At 42.4% G+C, this 22,579-nt stretch overlaps 1 protein-coding gene and 1 long non-coding RNA gene across 2 annotated transcripts; one reads left to right on the forward strand and one right to left on the reverse strand.

Moving 5' to 3' along the window:
- The first annotated feature begins 200 nt into the window (after window positions 1–200).
- Window positions 201–869, forward strand: LOC119264764. The gene is made up of 2 exons (XR_005131198.1): window positions 201–293; window positions 819–869. It is a non-coding gene; the product is annotated as an uncharacterized LOC119264764 (long non-coding RNA).
- A 469-nt stretch (window positions 870–1,338) lies between these two features.
- On the reverse strand, window positions 1,339–9,545 carry LOC108429798 (interferon-induced GTP-binding protein Mx3-like). Its single transcript, XM_037543555.1, has 14 exons — window positions 9,511–9,545; window positions 9,338–9,407; window positions 9,048–9,244; window positions 8,529–8,666; window positions 7,023–7,177; window positions 6,800–6,938; window positions 6,525–6,723; window positions 6,350–6,428; window positions 5,912–6,034; window positions 5,004–5,136; window positions 4,350–4,508; window positions 3,449–3,525; window positions 3,099–3,314; window positions 1,339–2,961 (listed from the first exon to the last, which is right to left on the reverse strand). The coding sequence occupies exons 2-14, from the start codon at window positions 9,388–9,390 to the stop codon at window positions 2,737–2,739; spliced, it is 1,893 nt and encodes a 630-aa protein (XP_037399452.1). The 5' UTR covers window positions 9,391–9,407; window positions 9,511–9,545; the 3' UTR covers window positions 1,339–2,736.
- Window positions 9,546–22,579: the final 13,034 nt, after the last annotated feature.

A 22,579-nucleotide genomic window follows, 5' to 3' on the forward strand; every position in this document is an offset into this window, starting at 1 on the left:
TCTAAACAGAAGCATTCTCTTTACTAAAGAACCCTTGAGGAAACATCACGTTCAGTCATGTAGCTATAGTTTTATGTAGAGTGCTATCTAAATATATGCACTGTGGTAGGACATTTTGACAAGGTAGCACAATTTGGCAGAACAGAACAGAGCCTGTCTGCTCCCTGCTAGACAGCGCATGCGAGCAGGACCTGTTTGAATGAGGACTGAATGGAGCTAAACAGCTAAAACATTAATGAAACATATTTCTTTCATGCAGGAATTCCCAGACACCCAAGGATAACCCAGAAAAGGTGAGTTCTAATAACAGTAAATAAGTGGTAATCCATAAACAAGCCAAGGTCAGAACTGAGAAAAGTGAAGAGTAGTCAGGAAAAAGATCAGGGTCAAGTGCCAAACTACTTTTTTTGCCACCTGCTTTGTATTTTGTCTATATGAACGTGTATCAGTACAAAACAAAATAAAAAATTAAGATAAAAAAGAAGACAACCTGAGTTATACCTCAGTAGACAAACCATCCACAGCTGGTGTCTAATTTACCAAAATGATAATAATGCTGAATGGCTTTCAGTACTATGGAGCCTTTCATAGTACTGAGAATGATTGATGCTGAAAAATGATTATTACTGTGTGTGTCTATGTGTGGTAGGATGTCAGAAGCCTTGGTGAAGGCAAATTCTTACATTCAGATCAGTGGCTCCTCTGGAAAGCTGTATAAAATCTCAGAGGCCATAAAGGATGGGAGCTTACACCAAGCTTGTAGGTAATCCGTCCTAGGATTACTCATTTTTAACTGTTCGTTTGCTCTTATTTTTCAGAGAATGGAGCAAGGCAAAGATCCCCAATTCTGTTGCTATCCAGTCAGGCCATAAAAAGAGAGTCATACAAAAGATGTGCTTGGTAAGCATAAGTGATGTGCAGCAATGACAGGAGCTCAGCAAAAGTTCTTTACAGTGTATGTAATGTACTCAAAACCTCAGTAAAATAATTCAAGTATAATATTTTTATTGTTATTTTTTTAAATGTTCATTGCAGTGGACAGTTCTTAACAGTGGTAAAGCAAAGCTATAAAGTCTGTTTGTTTTTCCTTTTTGGAACATAAATTCGGACCATAAAGTAAAACTTCTATGCATGATGTTAAAGTTTTATTTATGTGATTATCTGTCATAGAAATGTATGTTTAACAGTTCACCAGTGAGAAAAAAGCCACTAAGTCCAAATCAATAAAAACTCCCAAAAAGAGCAATCCAAAGACAAAGTTGAAAAAACAAGGCAAGTCAATATAGAGTGATGACAAACTGGTATACAATGCTTTGTGGCAAAACAGTGGCAAAGACATAATGGCACATGTTTATTACAAAGCATGAAATGAGGAACAAGTGTAAACAGTATTCAGGTGACATGAAGCTTTGTCTACACACTTTAGGCATAAATAATTCAGTCATATTCAGATTGTTTTTCATTTTCTGTTTTTAAGACAAGAAATGAGCTAAGAAATCAGAAGGACTGTGAAGAATTAGTAATTGTGAAATGCTGGTGTAAACAGTCTGACCTCATTCTTTTATCAAAAAGAATGCAGCAACTCAGACGTTCATGTTCCCTTTAAATTAGAATCTATTTCCAGAGAGTTGGAAGATAGAGCTGATTGTATTATAGAATGATAAAATGCTGCATTATATTATAGTAGTGTGTGTCTTTGTAGTTTATATAATTAAATAAAATTAAATTAATTAAAGTAGTAACAAACATCTGCTAGTAAAATAGGCTACATTACCCTGCATGCACTAACAAATTCACAGACTCAGTGAATCATTTAAAGACAGCCAGGCATGCCTGATCAATGTTCAGTAATAAAACAGACCACCATGAGTCAACCAAGAAAAATAGGCCTTATGAAAAGTCTAGTGTTGGATGTTGTTTGGCTTTAGGTTTGAAATATACATTTTGTTGCATAGTTAATCAGTAAGCTTCTGTCGTTCTTCCAGAGGTCTGATAACGTCTACTGTATAAAAATATACTTACATACTTTTGTAAATATCTGAAAAGTGTTTTTATTAAAAAGGCAACAAATGTGTTTTTATATCAAGTCTTTAAAAAAACATTGTACACATCACATTCCTCTGTATTAGTAATATGAAGAATGCAAGTGTTTATTTGAAATTGTTTAAGATATGACACCAGACCCCCTTGAATTGTTCTGCAGAATTATTTAGGTCAGTTCCTAGTCTTGGTCCTGTAGCACCACTGGCGTGCATGTTGTAGATAATAATGTCTAATATGAAACAATGTGTGATCACTTGAAAACCTGTTGATGTGAAACAAACGTGATTACTTATAAACACATAATTGTGTGAAACATAAGGGACTTTGCTAAAAGAGGTGGCAAAATCCCTGTGGCTTGTTTGTTAGACATATGATGCACTGTTTGGATAGCTGAGGCCAGATAGGTCACAATGTAAGGAGCCATTTCAGAGTCAGCCATAGGAAGGAAGGGCTTGTAAATGAATTCCTGAGTTGCATCAGGTGTGTTGAGAGCAGGATTGAGAGCCAATGATGTAGGTTTTCTAAAATGTATCCACACTATTTGTGTGCTGTACCTAAAACCATAAAACATGAAAAAATTACCTTTAAAAAGATAAAAAATAACTGGAATTGTCATTACTGCATCTAAATAACTCCCAAGATGTCTTATCTGTTAGTATCTAAGATGATAGCTTATATCCAAGGTCGTCCCCTTCAAATGAAGTTACTGAGCTTCTCTTGAGCGATGGTGAGACGATCCATCCGGTTCTGCATGTTAATGCGGCGTCTGCTGACATCTGACTCCTCCCGGAGAACCTCAGCTACATTAGCACCGTGCATTAACCCCAACATCTCACTGCAGAGCAGCTGAGCAGACTCCTTCAGCATTAAGTATCTGATCAGCATGGGCACCTGGTCAGCCAGTCGCTGCACGACGATCTGTTAGGAGTTGAAAAATGATAACATTGTTGTGGATTTCTATTCCATTTCTATTTTGCATTCACACATTATAGCTGAGGTGGTTCTTCAAGACTATTTTGCCCTCCTACTTTATTATCCACTGAACTAAAATATACCTCATAATAAGTGTGCAGCATCTCAGGATATTTGGTCCTGCTGTCAAGCCCAGCGTAGTTGTCTTCTGAAGCTGTTTTTCCGTCCCCTGGTGTTCCATTCAATGTTTTGAAGTAGATGCTATCTTGAGTGTAGACCAGCTGTTCCATCTCAAACTGCTCCAAGATCCTCTGCTCCACTTTGGCTTCTTGCTTTGACTGAATGTTGTCTATCTTGTTCTGGGGTAGCAATTATAAGCAGAAAGGGTACATAGTGTCAGTAGAGCTGCTAGAAACCACCAAATCAAGTTGAAAGTTAAAAGTATTTTAAAATGTAATTAAAATATTCTTTTAATTCTAAAAGTAATGTTTACCATGGCAACACACTGGAGGAAAGGAAAGTTGAGGAAGCAGACTTTGGACACATCTGAGAACTGTTCCTGGATGGTTTCTGAAATCCATGTATCATATTCAGACAGTGGGTGCAGCTGATAAAGTGATAAAGTTCAACTAAAGATCTATTTACATAGTTTTCACCTCATCCCAAATGTAGTCAATCAGCCAAGCATGTTTGGTGTCCCAAGTGTGCTTTTTTAGTCTTACACTAGAACTACAAGGCTAATGCAAATAATGGAAGCTGGTACACTGACCCAGTTGGTTACCACGTCAGGTTGTTAAGTAACTTCAGAGAGACTTGCTTATGTGGCTTTTGACACTGTCTGTACAGTTACCTATACAAATTGACAAATTCAGGCATCAGCTGGCTGTTTTTAGCCATGCAGAAGAGCATTTTTAACAAAAAGTACTGCTTTAATCCAGTTACTGATAACACAGTCTTTTTTGAGTATAAGTGACTGTGGGACACTGCAAATTCTTAATTACTCAGAATTTACTAAAATCTTTATCTAAAAAAGCCAGACAAGGCACCATACTGATTTGTTTTGTTTTTGGCCAAACAAATTTGCTGATAACTTTACTCCTCTGTTTGGAGAATATATACTTTTCTTCAAGCAAAGTCAACATACAGAAAATTCAGTCACTGATATTTTAAAGACTGGAATGTTTGTCATTGCAAACTGTGTTAAAGATTAACTCCAGTTTAGGTGGTGTTAATGAATCTTTACTGCCGTTCCTGTAGTTTGTATAGTATAGTAGTATAGTAGGGAACACTTAAAACTGTGCATTGCTGGAGTTTACCAGGAGCAGGATTAGCAAAAAACCCTGTGTGAAAAAATAAAGACTGTGAAAGGCCATAGTGTGTAAGTGTGAACGTACCTCTTACGACTCTGAGTCGCTCAATGGCTGGTCCCTTCAGTTGGATCACAAGTCTCTGCACCACCATCTCAAACACATTATAATCACTGAAGCCAGGCAGCTCCCTTCCTCTGTGCTTCAGGTCATATTCTTTCACCACAGTCTGGACCTCCTCATGAACTGCGTTGCGTGTAAATTTTGACATGAATAACCTCTTCACATACAAAGTGATATTTCATAGAAAAAGTATATTTCATAGTTTTCTAGGCCAACTTTTGATCAGCTTTGAGCCTGTACTGCGGTGGATTACAATTGTAGCTGGCTAACTTCACTAGCATCACTCAGCAGGGTACAGCTCAAAGCTCAACAGAACAAGTCTATTTTTAATATTTCTGTCACTTCACCAGCAGACATTCGACTTTGTTCCCTCTTCAGAACACAATTAGAATACGTATTGATGAGAACAACCATGTCTGCCTTATGCTGTGCACTGAATTTAAAATGGTTAATAAACCAGTGCTGATGGTGTTTCTTTTGATGATTGATGATCTTTTTTCATTTAGTAGTGAAGTATTCCAAAAGAACAGAGATACTTAACTTCCGTATTCTGAATACATATTCCCAATACTTTTATAACCCTGGCCAGGCTTAACATGTATTGACACATTTACTTACATGATGACTTTGTACTGTCAAGATGCTCTTTCCACTTTTTGAACTCCGACCGAAGCTGAACAAACAAGTTGTCCGCATTACCCGCTTCCCCACATGCCAAGCGATTGATCTTGTCATTGAACTTCATCAAAGTCTGCAAGAACAAGGAACCACCAACACAGAATTTAGGCATGTAAACCAAAGCTTTCTTTAAACACTGGTACTGTAGTGAGAAGCAGTTAGGGCAGATTTATTGAGAGTAGAAAAATATGAGTTATAGTCAGGAGTGGAAATGGCCATGTTGTACTGAAGGGACTCCACTAGGTTTCATTAGTTTATTCATTTATAAGCCTGTTTCTTGTACATTGTCATGTTGAAACACTTTACACTAAATGCTCACAATTGCTTTACTCTAGTGCATTTCCTGCATTAAAATAGATTCAAGAGCTGAATCCTTTACTGACAGACTTGGTGATACTTCATATTCAGCTAAAAACACACTTCTTGAACCATGCTCCTACCTGTTTATCTTTTAAAATTAAACAGATTATTTTGGCTACTGTGCCTTTAAGAATGGTGTATGTAAATCGGCTCTGCTCTGATTGGCTGCCTTGTAAAGCTGAAAAAACAAAAACACTAAAAATCTACATATTTGAAATGAATTTCTCAGAAGTCTCTATCCAGTCTTATCAGTAATGCAAACAAACACCAGGAAATCACAAATATCCAGTCATGTATGGTTCTAACCTATATAAACAATTTCTTAGACGTGAAATCGAGTCAGATTTGTAAATCTATAAAGTGCATGTATGAGGTAGGTGTTTCTGATAAAATGGTCACCGAAACTTGATTCTAGGTAAGTAAACTAGATAGTAAACGGGCAACTCCATGTGGTTTTTGGAGTTTTAGAGTAGGCAGTGGTCTCTCACAATGATGAGGAAGTCTTTCCTCTTCTGTGGATCCAGCGGTGGGCCAGCCTCACACTGATTCAACTCTTTTCTCAAGTCCCACAGCTGCTTCTTTATCTGCTCTGAAAGCAGAGGCAGCGATTTCTAAACAAAAGAAAGGAAAAGACACAGTGAAATGAAATGGCCTGTATTTAGATAGCAAGCAGTGAAGAAGCTATGGGGACATGGAATAACAAAAACGTGCCATCGTGGAAAGATGAAATAAATGTTTAATTTCTTGCAGATGTTTGGATTTGGTTTGGACTCAAAGCCTGGCTCAGCACTGGGTGTGTGAGATGTCTGTCCAGGACTGTATTTGGGATACACTGTTTTAGCTGAAAGTGCTTAGTGTTGTTACTTTGTAAGTTTAGTGAAAGATACAGATATAGATTTAGATGGAGAGTAAAAATGTATTTATACTTTGATGTGATCAACCAGGTCTTGAGTCAGTTTGCCGGCAAGGCACTGAATCGTTGCTTTCTCCTCATTCAAAAGGCAACTGTCAATGAAAAAAAGGTGCTTTATGAGCTGCTTAAATGTCACGAATAAGAAATGATTGTACAAATTACAAATGACTTCTTCATGTGAAGCTTACCTGAAGAATTCATGACGTTTGAAGAAGTCTCTCTCCACTCGAGTGGCCTCCTCCAGAGAGATTTTCTCATCAATCTGCTTCTGACCACGGCACTTAACGATGATGTATCCTTTGCTTAAAGGAATAACCTGATTTCTGACTACATCCAATATGGTCTTCTCTGTTCCTCTGTCAACAAGGTCTGGCTTAGAAAGAATAGCTGATAAAACCAAAGTAAATAAATAAATACATATTTTTATTTCACATACATATTATTATTATTACTATTACTTTACCCAGAGTTCTTTTGCCTTCAGGGTCCACCTCCTGTGCCATCCTCAGTGCCTCTGTTGTTGCAATGTCAACATTGCATGGTACCACGACCAAATTGATGGTTTCACTTTTCTCAATAAAGGTCCGTATGAGATTTTTGATCTAGAAGAAAAGCAGCTTACCAATAAATGAAAATCCTATCATTTAAATGATGCATGAAATGATACACCATGGTTGTGTACTGACCTGCTCCCCAATATCATCAGGCTGACCTTTAACAGGAACCCTTGCAATCCCAGGCAGATCGATCAGTGTGAGGTCACTGACATGAGGAGACATGATCTCCAGAGTGATGAGGTCATCACATATTCCAACTCCGTCACCAGCCAACACATTCTGAGCTGTCAGACAGACGTAACACTTCATTTGTAGGTGCACAAAATCTTTTAAATGATTTTAAATGCCATTTAGCTAACAGTTTTTTTGATAAAGTGTGAGAAGCTGATAGTAAGCTAAGCTTTTTCTTTAAGAGCTACTACATAAGCATGAAACTAGGCCAGTTTTCCCAAATAAAGCTACATTACTAGTTAAAGTCATGTATAGTTTATTCTCATTCATTTCTCATTTCATTTTCATTCACAGCGCCAATAGTAGGGCGCAACCTGTGGGGGGGCCCTAATACCCTAATGCAGCGCTGCCTCTGCTGTGCGGCCAGACGTAATGTGAAAAGTAGAATCCCCACACAGCCAATCATATGAGACCTCATAAATTTTAAGCCAATCAAATCAGAACTCTTATGTTGTAAGCCAATCATTTAAGACGAGGTGGGGCTCTAGTTTTACTCACGCTGCTTAGTAACGTAGTTCAGCGACCGTTGAAGCAGAAGACGGGATTTTGGCTGAAAGCTTATTTGGCTTATAAACATTAAACCTTATTCAAAAACATGTAATGTACAGAGTGAAACAGTAAGTAGTTACAGAGTGAAGATACCCATCTAAAACATGGATCTGTGGCAAGGTATGGTCAGTATAGCTGGATATCACGTTTTTACTTGGTTGCGTTTTTTAGCGAGCTAACTTTGTGTTTTCGTGAGGCACCAACATTAACTAGTTAACTAACCAGGCTGACTAACTAACAGACAGGCAAAATTTAAGAATTTGAAGAAACTTAAAAGTGACAGTGAACAACAGGGATAGAAATGACATTACTTACATTTCTTTACATTTTTTTTATAGTATTTGGAAACATTGAAAGGTGTTTACCATATATTGATTTTTACAGTAAGTAAATGTCAGTGAAGAGGTCATACAGTGTTGATCATAACTGAGTTTTACATCCCACAGTTCCTCAACCCATGGAAGTTAAGAGGCAGAGGATTTTTAGCAGGTAAAACAAACAAAAAAATTTCATTCTTTTTTTAGGGATCTCATAAATCTGAGTTTAATTAAACAACGTATTAACATTTATACTTAACACAGGAATAGAGGGAGATAAAGAAGGTCTGACAGGACTGAAGGAGCAGATCTGATGGAGGTTAGTGATCAAGTAGAAAGCAAGGGAGAGTTGTATAAGCTTTAACTCAAATGAATGCTGAATTGAATTTAACTGGGCTGAGAACATGTTTATCAATATAACCCGAAATTTGAGACTAATTCTACTGGGGGACCGTGCCCTAGACCTCCGTACTACAGGCTTAGCCCCCCTATCCGTAAAGCTCTGGTCACGACCAGTATTATCAGCAACTGCACTGACCTTCTGCAACGTAATGTTCAACCAGTGATGGGTCATCAAACTCAATGTACTCCTCTTTGTAAGATATGGCCGCTCGCCACTGAACCCCACCCTTGATCTTCCTCAGCTTGAGCTCCAGAGGACACCTGGTAACAATACCTACAGTGTACAGAGAATTATTATATACCTACCTGTCCATATGCATTTACTGATGCATCTTTCTTGTGGTGAAACTTTTTAGACAACATTCCAGCAATTGGACTATGCAATAATTTAAGTGTACACACATTTACATGTATTTAACTACACACCTACAGAATGTGAATGCAAGTGAAAAACATAGTTTTTCAAAAGAGTTTCTTTAAATGTACATTGTTCATTTTCATTTTCCATTATGTAATTATTTGCTTAATTATGAACTAAAACAAAATTCAAAATACAAATTAAATAATGACATGCTTCAGAAGGTTAAGATGCTCTGTGCCCTTATTAAACTTTTTTATACTGTGAAAATATAAAGGACAAGAGAAAACTACCCACCACTCCCTCTGGGTAACGCCACCCCAGACAGCGCCTCCAGTACAGAGCTTTTCCCGGAGCTCTGATCTCCAATCACTGCTATAGTTGGTAGAGCTAAATCTTCTTCAATGCCGATCAGCCTCAGAGAGTCAATCAGGTCGATATAAGGACGAACTCTCTCCTCTAAATGGCTGTGAAACACCCCTTCCATGGCTTTACTGTAAATGAGGAACAGACATTAGTTTGCATGTTTGATATATTTATGAAATTCACAAGAGATTTCATTAATAACTTCAGTCAGTTATACACACCTGATTTCAGTAGAAGAAGATACGTCATCGAAACTAAATCCATCATTCTCCATAATTGAGGAGACAGTTACTGGAGAAAATTAAAGGAAGGGAAATTACATTTGAACAGCTTCAATACTTTAATAAAAGACTTTGCATGTATTTTAGGACCGTTAGCAAGGTGTTTTACTCACCTGTGTGTCTTCAACCTGATTTACAGAAGGACACAAATAAACTGAAAGCAACCACTGTGCTCTTGTATATATAGGCCCTCAGTCGCACTGCAACAGTACTTGTGAAACTGAAAGCTGGGAACACAGAGATTACATGGGTTTATACCAGATATGCCAGGTCTGGATTTATCAGGTTGTCCTGGCTAGTCCTCTTTGGGTTTCACATAAACACAGGTGTTAAAGGAAGCATAATTCAGGCATGATATAATTTTTTTAGTACCAAGCTCATGTGACAGCAGTGTGTTTTATTGTGCTCTGAAGTCTTGTTTACTGTAGGTGTGTATAATTAGACCCTGAGATTAAGAGTTAACAGTTACTGAATCCTAAGCTGTGCCTGATTCAGCTGAGAGGAATCTAATTTCTTTACAGAGCTAACCGTTTGCTCTGAAAACTGCATCCAAACATTTCGTAAAATGTACATATATGTACACACGTGGACAAAATTGTTGGTACCCCTCGATTAATGAAAGAAAAACCCACAATAGTAACAAAAATAACTTTAATTTGACAAAAGTAATAATAAATAAAAATTCTATGAAAATGAACAAATGAAAGTCAGATATTGCTTTTCAAACATGCTTCAACAGAATTATTTAAAAAAATAAACTCATGAAACAGGCCTGGACAGAAATGATGGTACCCCTGAAAAATGTGACCAAACGGACACGTTAAATCAAGGTGTGTTCACTAATTAGCATCACAGGTGTCTACAATCTTGTAATCAGTCAGTGGGCCTATATATAGGGCTACAGGTAGTCACTGTACTGTTTGGTGACAAGGTGTGTACCACACTCAATATGGACCAGAGGAAGCAAAGGAAAGAGTTGTCTCAGGACATTAGAAAGAAAATTATAGACAAGCATGTTAAAGGTAAAGGTTATAAGACCATCTCCAAGCAGCTTGATGTTCCTGTGACTACAGTTGCATATATTATTTAGAAATTTAAGCTCCATGGGACTGTAGCCAACCAGGAGGAAAATTGATGACAAATCAAAAAGACGGATAATACGAATGGTAACAAAAGAGCCAAGAACAACTTCTAAAGAGATTAAAGGTGAACTTCAAGCTCAAGGAACATCAGTGTCAGATCGTACCATCCGTCGATGTTTGAGCCAAAGTGGACTTAATGGGAGACGACCAAGGAGGACACCATTGTTGAAAACAAAACATAAAAAAGCCAGACTGGAATTTGGCAAACTACATGTTGACAACCTCCCATCGACCCACCACCAATGGGAGGGGCAGTAGTAGGGGTTCGGTGCTTTGTGGATCGGGCAGTGTCCGAAGGCGTGGGCCTTGGCGTTCTGATCCTCGGTTGCTGAAACTGGCTTTTGGAACTTGGAACGTTACCTCACTGGCGGGGAAGGAGCCTGAGTTGGTGCGCGAGGTTGAGAGATACCGGCTAGATATAGTCGGGCTCACCTCAACACACAGCTTGGGCTCTGGGTCCAATCTCCTTGAGAGGAGTGAGATGGTGAGAGGCGGCGGGCAGGTGTGGGCTTTCTCATAGCCCCTCGACTCGGTGCCTGTATGTTGGGGTTTTCTCCGATGGACGAGAGGGTAGCTTCCCTACACCTTCGGGTTGGGGAACGGGTCCTGACTGCTGTCTGTGCTTATGCACCGAACAGCAGTTCAGAGTACCCAGCCTTCTTAGAGTCCTTGGGAAGGGTGCTTGAAAGTGCTCCTCCTGGAGACTCTATTGTCCTACTGGGGGACTTTAACGCTCACGTGGGCAATGACAGTGAGACCTGGAGGGGTGTGATTGGGAGGAATGGCCTCTCTGATCTGAACCCGAGTGGTGTTCAGTTTTTGGACTTCTGTGCAAACCACAGTTTGTCCATCACGAACACCATGTTTGAACACAAGGATGTCCATAAGTGCACATGGCACCAGGACACCCTAGGCCGCAGTTCAATGATTGACTTTGTAGTCGTGTCATCGGACTTGCGGCCATGTGTTTTGGACACTCGGGTAAAGAGAGGAGCTGAGCTGTCAACTGATCACCACCTGGTGGTGAGTTGGTTCAGGTGGTGGGGGAAGATGCCGGTCAGACCAGGCAAGCCCAAACGTATAGTGAGGGTTTGCTGGGAACGTCTGGCAGAAGAACCTGTCAGATTGACCTTCAACTCACACCTCCGTCAGAACTTTGACCAGATATCGTGGGAGGTGGGGGACATAGACTCAGAATGGGCCATGTTCCGTTCCTCCATTGTTGAAGCGGCTGACTGTAGCTGTGGCCGTAAAGTAGTTGGTGCCTGTCGGGGCGGTAATCCTCGAACCCGGTGGTGGACACCCCAGGTGAGAGATGCCGTCAAGCTGAAGAAGGAGTCCTACCGGGTATGGTTGGCCTGTGGGACACCAGAGCAAGCTGGCAGGTATCGACAGGCAAAGCGATCTGTGGCTTCAGTCGTCGCCAAGGCAAAATCCCGTGTATGGGAGGAGTTTGGTGAGGCCTTGGAAAGTGACTTTAAGTCGGCTCCGAAAAGATTCTGGCAAACCGTCAGGCGACTCAGAAGGGGAAAGCAGTGTGCCACTAGCACTGTATATAGTGGAGATGGTGTGTTGCTGACTTCGAATGAAGACGTCATTGGGCGGTGGAAGGAATACTTTGTGGACCTTCTCAATCCCACCGACACGTTCTCCAGTGAGGAGGCAGAGTCTGGGGACATGGGAATAGGCTTGTCCATTACTGAGGCCGAAGTCACTAAGGTAGTTAAGAAGCTCCTTGGTGGCAAGGCTCCAGGGGTGGATGAGATCCGCCCTGAGTTCCTCAAGGCTCTGGATGTTGTGGGGCTGTCTTGGCTGACACGCCTTTTCAACATTGCGTGGACATCGGGGGCGGTGCCACTGGATTGGCAGACTGGGGTGGTGGTACCTCTTTTTAAAAAAGGGGACCGGAGGGTGTGTTCCAACTACAGGGGAATCACACTCCTCAGCCTCCCTGGTAAGGTCTATGCAGGGGTACTGGAGAAGAGAGTCCGGCTTATAGTTGAACTTCGGATCCAGGAGGAGCAGTGCGGGTTCCGTCCTGGTCGTGGAACACTGGACCAACTCTTCACCCTCTCCAGGATTCTGGAGGGTTCATGGGAGTTTGCCCAACCAGTCCACATGTGCTTTGTGGATCTGGAGAAGGCATTCGACTGTGTTCCCCGGAGTATTCTGTGGGAGGTGCTTCGGGAGTACGGGGTACATGGCTCTTTGCTATGAGCCATTCAGGCCCTGTACAAACAAAGCAGGAGTTTGGTTCGCATGGCCGGCAGTAAGTCAGACTTGTTCCCAGTGAGAGTTGGACTCCGTCAGGGCTGCCCTTTGTCACCGATTCTATTCATAATTTTTATGGATAGAATTTCTAGGCGCAGTCAGGGGATGGAGGGTGTCCAGTTTGGTGACCTCAGGGTCACATCGCTGCTGTTTGCAGATGATGTGGTCCTATTGGGGACATCAGGCCGTGAACTTCAGCTTTCGCTGGATCGGTTTGCAGCCGAGTGTGAAGCGGCCGGGATGAGAATCAGTACCTCCGAGACCATGGTTCTCAGGCGGAAAAGGGTGGAGAGCCCTCTCTGGGTCGGGGATAGGCTCTTGCCTCAAGTGGAGGAGTTCAAGTATCTCGGGGTCTTGTTCACGAGTGATGGTACAAGGGAGCGGGAGATTGACAGGCGGATTGGTGCTGGGTCAGCAGTGATGCGGGCTCTTTACCGGTCTGTTGTGGTAAAGAAAGAGCTGAGCCATAAGGCAAGGCTCTTGATTTACCGGTCGATCTACGTTCCCACCCTCACCTATGGTCATGAGCTTTGGGTAATGACCGAAAGAATAAGATCGCGAATACAAGCGGCCGAAATGAGTTTCCTCCGCAGGGTGTCTGGGCTCTCCCTTAGAGATAGGGTGAGAAGTTCGGTCATCCGGGAGGGACTCGGAGTAGAGCCGCTGCTTCTTCACATCGAGAGGAGTCAGCTGAGGTGGTTCGGGCATCTGGTTAGGATGCCTCCTGGACGCCTCCCTCGGGAGGTGTCACAGGCAAGTCCACCTGGGAGGAGACCCCGGGGAAGACCCAGGACACGCTGGCGTGACTATATTGCCCAGCTGGCCTGGGAGCGCCTCGGAATCCCCCTTGGAGAGCTAGTGGAAGTGGCTGGGGAAAGGGAGGTCTGGGCCTCATTGCTTAGGATGCTGCCCCCGCGACCCGAACCCCGGAGAAGCGGATGCTAATGGATGGATGGATGGATGGACATGTTGACAAGCCACAAAGCTTCTGGGAGAATGTCCTATGGACAGATGAGACAAAAATGGAACTTTTTGGCAAGGCACATCAGCTCTATGTTCATAGATGGGAAAATGAAGCATATCAAGAAAAGAGGTCGCAGGTCATGGGTCTTGCAACAGGATAATGACCCAAAACACACATCTAAAAACACCCAAAAATGGCTAAGAGGAAAACACTGGACTATTCTGAAGTGGCCTTCTATGAGCCCTGACCTAAATCCTATTGAGCATCTTTGGAAGGAGCTGAAACATTGCATCTGGAAAAGGCACCCTTCAAACCTGAGACAACTGGAGCAGTTTGCTCATGAGGAGTGGGCCAAAATACCTGCTGAGAGGTGCAGAAGTCTCACTGACAGATACAGGAATCGTTTGATTGCAGTGATTGCCTCAAAAGGTTGTGCAACAAAATATTAAATTAAGGGTACCATCATTTATGTCCAGGCCTGTTTCATGAGTTTATTTTTTAAAATAATTCTGTTGAAGCATGGTTGAAAAGCAATATCTGACTTTCATTTGTTCATTTTCATAGAATTTTTATTTATTATTACTTTTGTCAAATTAGTTATTCTTGTAACTATTGTGGGTTTTTCTTTCATTAATCGAGGAGTACCAACAATTTTGTCCACGTGTGTATGTGTGTGATGTGTAGGACTGTCCTGTTTTTCCTGCTCAGCTCCTGCTTCTTTTTCTCTCTGGCCTGGTCCTGTCTTCTATTGACTCGCCACACATTTGTTATCCTGTACGTATTTGTATTGTATTTAACACTTTCTGTGATTATTGCCTCCAGATGAGTTTATATACCATGGCAACCCTGAGCTCAGCGAGGTTGCAAGCTCATTTGGATCTTCCCATGAGCCGCCATGGCCAGCTGTTACTGCAGGTTTGCTGTTGATATTTATAACTAAAGTTAGTGTTAATATTAGCTCTCAGTGTGCTAATCTGTTTGTTTTCATGTGTACACATCTTATGGCAAAGTTTTTAGCGTAGGTTCGTGTTTACTGTCAGCGGGAGACTGGCTTCCCAGACAGGAATTAATAGACAGGTACTACACTTTCCAGGACTAGGATTAAACCCTATCGAGGAAACCAACCAATGTCCAAAGGTTTGAAAACACCTGTTCATCCAGTATTTCTCCTAAAATCTAAATTTAACAGCTTCTACTCTTCTGAGATGTCTCCACACTAGATGTTGAAAGTGAAGATTTGATTGCATTCATCCACAAGAGCATTTGTGAGTTCAACCTACTGATGTTAGATGATCAGTTCTGGATGACTCCAAATCATCCCAAAGGTATAGGATTAGGCTCCATCATTCCAGAGAACACAGTTCTACTGTTTTAGAACCCAGTATAGGGGGGGGGGGATTATACCCCTCTAGTCAACGCTTGCTGACCTTAGGCTTACGTGCGGGTGCTCCAAAACATCCCATTCTGTTAGCCTTGCTTTTCAATGGGAAATTATACAAGCCGTCTGTAACTGTACGCCTGTGTTGGATGTAGTTGAATTCATCAACTTAGAAGGGGTGTCTAGATACTTTTGGACATATCTTTCTCCGTGTTCCTTGCATGATGTGATGTTTGATCATCTCTTTGTTCTCTGTCATCGCCTGAGTCATCTTGTTATTATGCCGTTTTGCTTTCAGTTTCCAAGTTGTGTTCGAGCTTTCTGTGGTGTTTAACATGGGCTGGTGTTCTTCCTGTACTTTGACTTCCAGTGTTGCCAAGGACTTTAAATAAATAACTCGTGTACATACCCCGCTCAACCTTAGATGCAGGGCTGAACATTAAGAGCTTGACAAAATCACTTGTCCATGGAAAAAAGATCAATAACATTTACAAATGACTGCGGTATTATTGCACAAGTTTCTTGAAATGATATAGTTTGCATTGAATACTTTATATATATGAGAGAGAGAGAGAGAGAGAGAGAGAGAGAGAAATTAACAGATCTCAATTTAATTAATTTAATCTCAATTTAAATTGTTACTATCTCAGATTTTTAACAACTTTCTCTCACACTCTTTTCACTTGTTCAGTTCACACAACTTCATGAGGTAAAATAACTTATAACTAGCGCCAAGTGCAGCTGCAGCGCTAACCTTCGCTAAAAGTTATTAAATAAAGACATTAACTAGCATGAACTGAGTTTTGCCTTTAACTCTATATAATATTAACATCAGAAGCACATAGTGTGTTGTATGAGAGAGCTGTGTGGTTTGATGGATACACTGGAAGCTAATGCAGCTAAATTTACTTTCTTCTCAGGCAAGGCGGCTAACGCTAAACATGCCAGCTAAACACCCGCTACTCTACAGGCTGTGGCGCTGTGGCTTAGGTGATTAGTGCCTGTCTAGTAAACAGGAGATCCTGGGTTTGAATCCCTGACGTTTATCTGCGATTTTCCTTCAGAATCAATGAACAGTTTTGTTTCCTCTTTGACTCGTCCATGTCGTTTCGGACCTTTACCTCCCAGTTCTTCGTGCTGTGGAGGTTTTGAAAACATTGTTTGATTAGCTTAGCTGCTGTGGCTGAAGTGAAGCCCTCAAGTCTGATGAACACAGAAACTTGTGTGTTGTTTGTATGATTGCTGGGAAACTTACACATTTAGAGTTGCATTTGGTCTAGTCCTGGACTGCATTTCTTTCAATGGAGAATCTTAGAGAAGCTTACTTAGATAAAATTATATCATGTTATATTACTTTTATTTAGGCTTTTTGTGAGGAGCGAAGCTGTTTGTTCGGTCAGTGCACTGATATTGCAGCTGTAACCACAGTGAGTGACCCGCATATCAGAGAGCTTTTATCTACAAAGAGAGGTTTGTTCTTAGAAAAGGATCTCTGATAGCAGTTTTTCCCAAATGGAAGTGGAAAGAGGAAATGAGCTTAAAGAATCATTCACTTCATTAGCTTCTTATTCAGTTAATAATCTTTAAGCTCATCGTTAAGTTATTCTTATGAATTATTCTGTGAGAACAAATAAACTAGTAAGTTATATAGTTATGAGAATGAGGAAATCACAAAAATCTGAGACTCTGAATATAAATTCTTCCCTTACATTACATGTTACTTTTAAATATAAACTAAAACGACTGACAAGCACCGAGTAAATGCAATGCTTCAGAGATCCTCTTCTGTGCTTGCTGTGGTCGTTCCATGCGCCGATATAGCTCTGTGCTCTTTTAAGTCTTTACATCAGCTCCTTCATGTAGCTTCTTTCAGCATGAACAGCAAAATCAACACAGACACGTAGTCAGCCAGCCGCTGGTAGACGATCTGTTAGAGTAGAGAGGGATTTAGAATGGCATATTATTCAGTTATTAATAAAAAAATCTTTTATATTTGGAAACTATAATCATTGTAAATTCTGCAAAATATCTAGATATGAAAGTGAGTAATTGATGTGTGGGCTCTCTTTTTGTGAGGGGTTAAACTGAAAGTGAACGTGTAAAGGTGGGCCAAGGGGAGTTTTCAAACAAAATCTTGTGACTATGAGTCACAAACACACACCCAACCATAAACCGGTTCCTCAGCCGTTGTCACGTGCAAAACACCAGAACAAACAACAAAGAACTAAAAGTGATCAGATACAGACAGGGCCCCTGTCTGGGAAACAGACCTATAAAATAGAGTGCTGTGCAAAAGTTGGAGAAAAGTTCATTTATTTAATTTCTAAGTATGAGTTGTTTATTTTTCTGGAGATACATCTGAGATTAGATATAAGATAATCTTGCCTGTCAAAGTGGAAAGTGTAAGTAAAAGAAAAATAAACGGAAAAAGCATGTTTCCAAGCTGGAATTCAAAAAAGGATTAAAAGATACAGAGAAAATGGGATTGCTAACAAGACCACACAAGACCTGATAGACCATCTCCATCAGATAAACAGGACTTCAAAGCATTCATCTTTGAAAGAGATCTCGATTCAGATCTGAAAACATCCACAGGTGTTTCTGTCCATCCTTCCACTGTGAAAAGACAGCTCAACGGATGTGTAGCTGTCAAGCCGCTACTGAGAAAATGAAAAACTAAAAAAAAGAAAGCTTGCAAACAAGAAAAGTCGCCAATAACAAAAGAAGCTGCTGGTTTAGAACAGTGAACCGGTCACCCAGACTTCAACATTATTGCATGGGTTTTAGAGTACTTGGATCATGAGAAGCAGAAACTTCTAAGACTAAAACTAGGAGCTGAGGATTAAAGATTTCTTTGAAAAACTGAAAGCAAAACTACTGAGAAGAATTGAAGCTGCAATAAGGGAAAAGAGTGGTCACACTTTTATGGATTGTTCGGAGCTTGAAGTCAGTGCATAAAATTGTCCTTGTTTGTGACAATATAATTTTTGCATGAAGAGGACATTCATTTGGCGAATCGAGCTAGTCTTGAGTACTGCGCTTGAAGTTGATGGTGCTGGTAGTGATGGCATAATATTATTAGCATAGTGGCAATAAAATTGATCTGTTCATTCATTTTTCTCCATTCAAACAAAACATGAACTCTGGTTTGGACCTTGGTCTGGACTTTGAGGTCTGAAATGCCCTAATATATTTCTTACTAGCTTAAAACAATAATTTGGCGTAAAAAATTTACAAAATTCCTCCCTTAAATATACCTGATCATCCCTGACACTTTAGGGTCCGAAGTTTTTCACTGGAACAAATAACTAACAAATAACGTAAGCCACCAGCTAAGCAGCATTCATGCCTATCTTAAACCTCTTAAGTAATCTCAAATATTGATTTCTTTTTTGTCACTGTATTACATACAGTCCCCCATAAGCATGGACTAACAGTGTCCAACAATGAGTCAGTGACAGATACCACCTAACCAAGTCTTATAAATCCAGTCTAACCTGTATTTAAATAAAGACAGTATGAAGACATTTAGTGTTTCCAGTGTTTCCATGGTGATAGGTAACATTTTCCAAAGTTGAACTTTTCAAAATATCTGTGTATTTCAATGGTTAAGATGTGAATAATCCTCCCATCGACCCACCACCGATGGGAGGGGCAGTAGTAGGGTTGCGGTGCATTGTGGATCGGGCAGTGTCCGAAGGCTTGGGCCTTGGCGTTCTGATCCTCGGTTGCTGAAACTGGCTTTTGGAACTTGGAATGTTACCTCACTGGCGGGGAAGGAGCCTGAGTTGGTGCGCGAGGTTGAGAGATACCGGCTAGATATAGTCGGGCTCACCTCAACACACAGCTTGGGCTCTGGGTCCAATCTCCTTGAGAGGGGCTGGACTTTTTTCTTTTCTGGAGTTGCCCATGGTGAGAGGCGGCGGGCAGGTGTGGGCTTTCTCATAGCCCCTCGACTCGGTGCCTGTATGTTGGGGTTTTCCCCGGTGGACGAGAGGGTAGCTTCCCTACGCCTTCGGGTTGGGGAACGGGTCCTGGCTGTTGTCTGTGCTTATGCACCGAACAGCAGTTCAGAATACCCAGCCTTCATAGAGTCCTTGGGAGGGGTGCTTGAAAGTGCTCCTCCTGGAGACTCGATTGTCCTACTGGGGGACTTCAACGCTCATGTGGGCAACGACAGTAAGACCTGGAGAGGTGTGATTGGGAGGAATGGCCTCTCTCATCTGAACCCGAGTGGTGTTCAGTTTTTGGACTTCTGTGCAAACCACAGTTTGTCCATAACGAACACCATGTTTGAACACAAGGATGTCCATAAGTGCACATGGCACCAGGACACCCTAGGCCGCAGTTCAATGATTGACTTTGTAGTCGTGTCAGCGGACTTGCGGCCATGTGTATTGGACACTCGGGTAAAGAGAGGAACTGAGCTGTCAACGGATCACCACCTGGTGGTGAGTTGGATCAGGTGGTGGGGGAAGATGCCAGTCAGACCAGGCAAACCCAAACGTATAGTGAGGGTTTGCTGGGAACATCTGGCAGAAGAACCTGTCAGATTGATCTTCAACTCACACCTCCGTCAGAACTTTGACCAGATATCGGGGGAGGTGGGGGACATTGACTCAGAATGGGCCATGTTCCGCTCCTCCATTGTTGAAGCGGCTGACTGTAGCTGTGGTCGCAAGGTAGTTGGTGCCTGTCGGGGCGGTAATCCTCGAACCCGGTGGTGGACACCCCAGGTGAGAGATGCCGTCAAGCTGAAGGAGTCCTACCGGACATGGTTGGCCTGTAGGACACCAGAGGCAGCTGTCAGGTATCGACAGGCCAAGCGATCTGCGGCTTCAGTCGTTGCCAAGGCAAAAACCCGGGTGTGGGAAGAGTTCGGTGAGGCCTTGGAAAGTGACTTTAAGTCGGCTCCGAAAAGATTCTGGCAAACTGTCAGGCGACTCAGAAGGGGAAAGCAGTGTGCCACTAGCACTGTATATAGTGGAGATGGTGTGCTGCTGACTTCGACTGAAGACGTCATTGGGCGGTGGAAGGAATACTTTGAGGACCTTCTCAATCCCAACGACACGTTATCCAGTGAGGAGGCAGAGTCTGGGGACACGGGAATAGGCTTGTCCATTACTGAGGCTGAAGTCGCTAAGGTAGTTAAAAAGCTCCTTGGCGGCAGGGCTGCAGGGGTGGATGAGATCCGTCCCGAGTTCCTCAAGGCTCTGGATGTTGTGGGGCTGTCTTGGCTGACACGCCTTTTCAACATTGCGTGGACATCGGGGGTGGTGCCACTGGATTGGCAGACTGGGGTGGTGGTGCCTCTTTTTAAAAAAGGGGACCGGAGGGTGTGTTCCAACTACAGGGGAATCACACTCCTCAGCCTCCCTGGTAAGGTCTATACAGGGGTACTGGAGAAGAGAGTCCGGCTTATAGTCGAACCTCGGATCCAGGAGGAGCAGTGGCGGGTTCCGTCCTGGTCGTGGAACACTGGACCAACTCTTTACCCTCTCCAGGATTCTGGAGGGTTCATGGGAGTTTGCCCAACCAGTCCACATGTGCTTTGTGGATTTGGAGAAGGCATTCGACTGTGTTCCCCAGGGTATTCTGTGGGAGGTGCTTCGGGAGTACGGGGTACATGGCTCTTTGCTACGAGCCATTCAGGCCCTGTACAAACAAAGCAGGAGTTTGGTTCGCATGGCCGGCAGTAAGTCAGACTTTTTCCCAGTGAGAGTTGGACTCCGTCAGGGCTGCCCTTTGTCACCGATTCTATTCATAATTTTTATGGATAGAATTTCTAGGCGCAGTCAGGGGATGGAGGGTGTCCGGTTTGGTGACCTCAGGGTCACATCGCTGCTGTTTGCAGATGATGTGGTCCTATTGGGGACATCAGGCCGTGAACTTCAGCTTTCACTGGATCGGTTTGCAGCCGAGTGTGAAGCGGCCGGGATGAGGATCAGTACCTCCAAATCTGAGGCCATGGTTCTCACGCGGGAAAGGGTGGAGAGCCCTCTCTGGGTCGGGGATGAGCTCTTGCCTCAAGTGGAGGAGTTTAAGTATCTCGGGGTCTTGTTCACGAGTGATGGTACAAGGGAGCGGGAGATTGACAGGCGGATTGGTGCTGGGTCAGCAGTGATGCGGGCTCTTTACCGGTCTGTTGTGGTAAAGAAAGAGCTGAGCCATAAGGCAAGGCTCTCGATTTACTGGTCGATCTACGTTCCCACCCTCACCTATGGTCATGAGCTTTGGGTAATGACCGAAAGAACGAGATCGCGAATACAAGCGGCCGAAATGAGTTTCCTCCGCAGGGTGGCTGGACTCTCCCTTAGAGATAGGGTGAGAAGTTCGGTCATCCGGGAGGGACTCGGAGTAGAGCCGCTGCTTCTTCACGTCGAGAGGAGCCAGTTGAGGTGGTTCGGGCATCTGGTTAGGATGCCTCCTGGACGCCTCCCTTGGGAGGTGTCACAGGCAAGTCCACCGGGGAGGAGACCCCAGGGAAGACCCAGGACACGCTGGCGTGACTATATCGCCCAGCTTGCCTGGGAGCGCCTCAGAATCCCTCCCAGGGAGCTGGTGGAAGTGGCTGGGGAAAGGGAGGTCTGGGCTTCATTGCTCGGGATGCTGCCCCCACGACCCGAACCCCGGAGAAGCGGAAGATGATGGATGGATGGATGGATGGAAGATGTGAATAATGTTCAGAGTGGTTTGTTGTGAAATGCTCCCTTGTAGAGAAACTTAGAGTCAGAATTGTTCACAGTGGTGGTGATAGAAATCAGACATCTGAAGAGTTTGATGCCTTTAAAAGCTGCATCACAGAAAGTTATTAGATAAAGAGGTTATGATCGTGCTGCTTAATGCGACATTGTTTTTACAATAGTTTTACAAGCCTTTGGCCTAAAATAAAGATTTTTTAAAAAGCTATTCATGGCAAATGGGATGCTGTCAAGGCTAAATAGTACTTCAATAAAATGTTTTACGATTTAACCGTATTTTAACATCATCAGCATTAGATATAAAAATTCAGAAGACACGCGTTTACTGGTCCTTTTGGATATAGTATAAAATGGCTATTTTTGAGGTGTAGACATTATGAACCCTGGTTCCCATCACCACCACTGTAAAGAAAGAGTAACAGGTGAGTTTCCAAATCAATAATTTTACACAAACCATTCTGATTGACTTTGTTTACATCTCAACAATTGAACTGTCCCACTTTTGCTCAATTACTAACTCATTTCAGCTGTAATGTAAAATCCTTAACCAGTAGTAGTCGGATCATCAGAAATGATCATCCACCACAATCATGTAATCATTTCCAGTAATCATTTTTATTTGTTTATAATCATTTCACTGTTTACATGCTTCATTCAGCCTATTCAAACACCTAAGTTAAGTTATACTCTTAGCTAAGCCATGCACCTAATCATCTCTAGCAATAA

This window comes from Pygocentrus nattereri, chromosome 12 (genome assembly GCF_015220715.1).
Source record: "Pygocentrus nattereri isolate fPygNat1 chromosome 12, fPygNat1.pri, whole genome shotgun sequence".
Taxonomy (NCBI): Eukaryota; Metazoa; Chordata; class Actinopteri; order Characiformes; family Serrasalmidae; genus Pygocentrus; species Pygocentrus nattereri.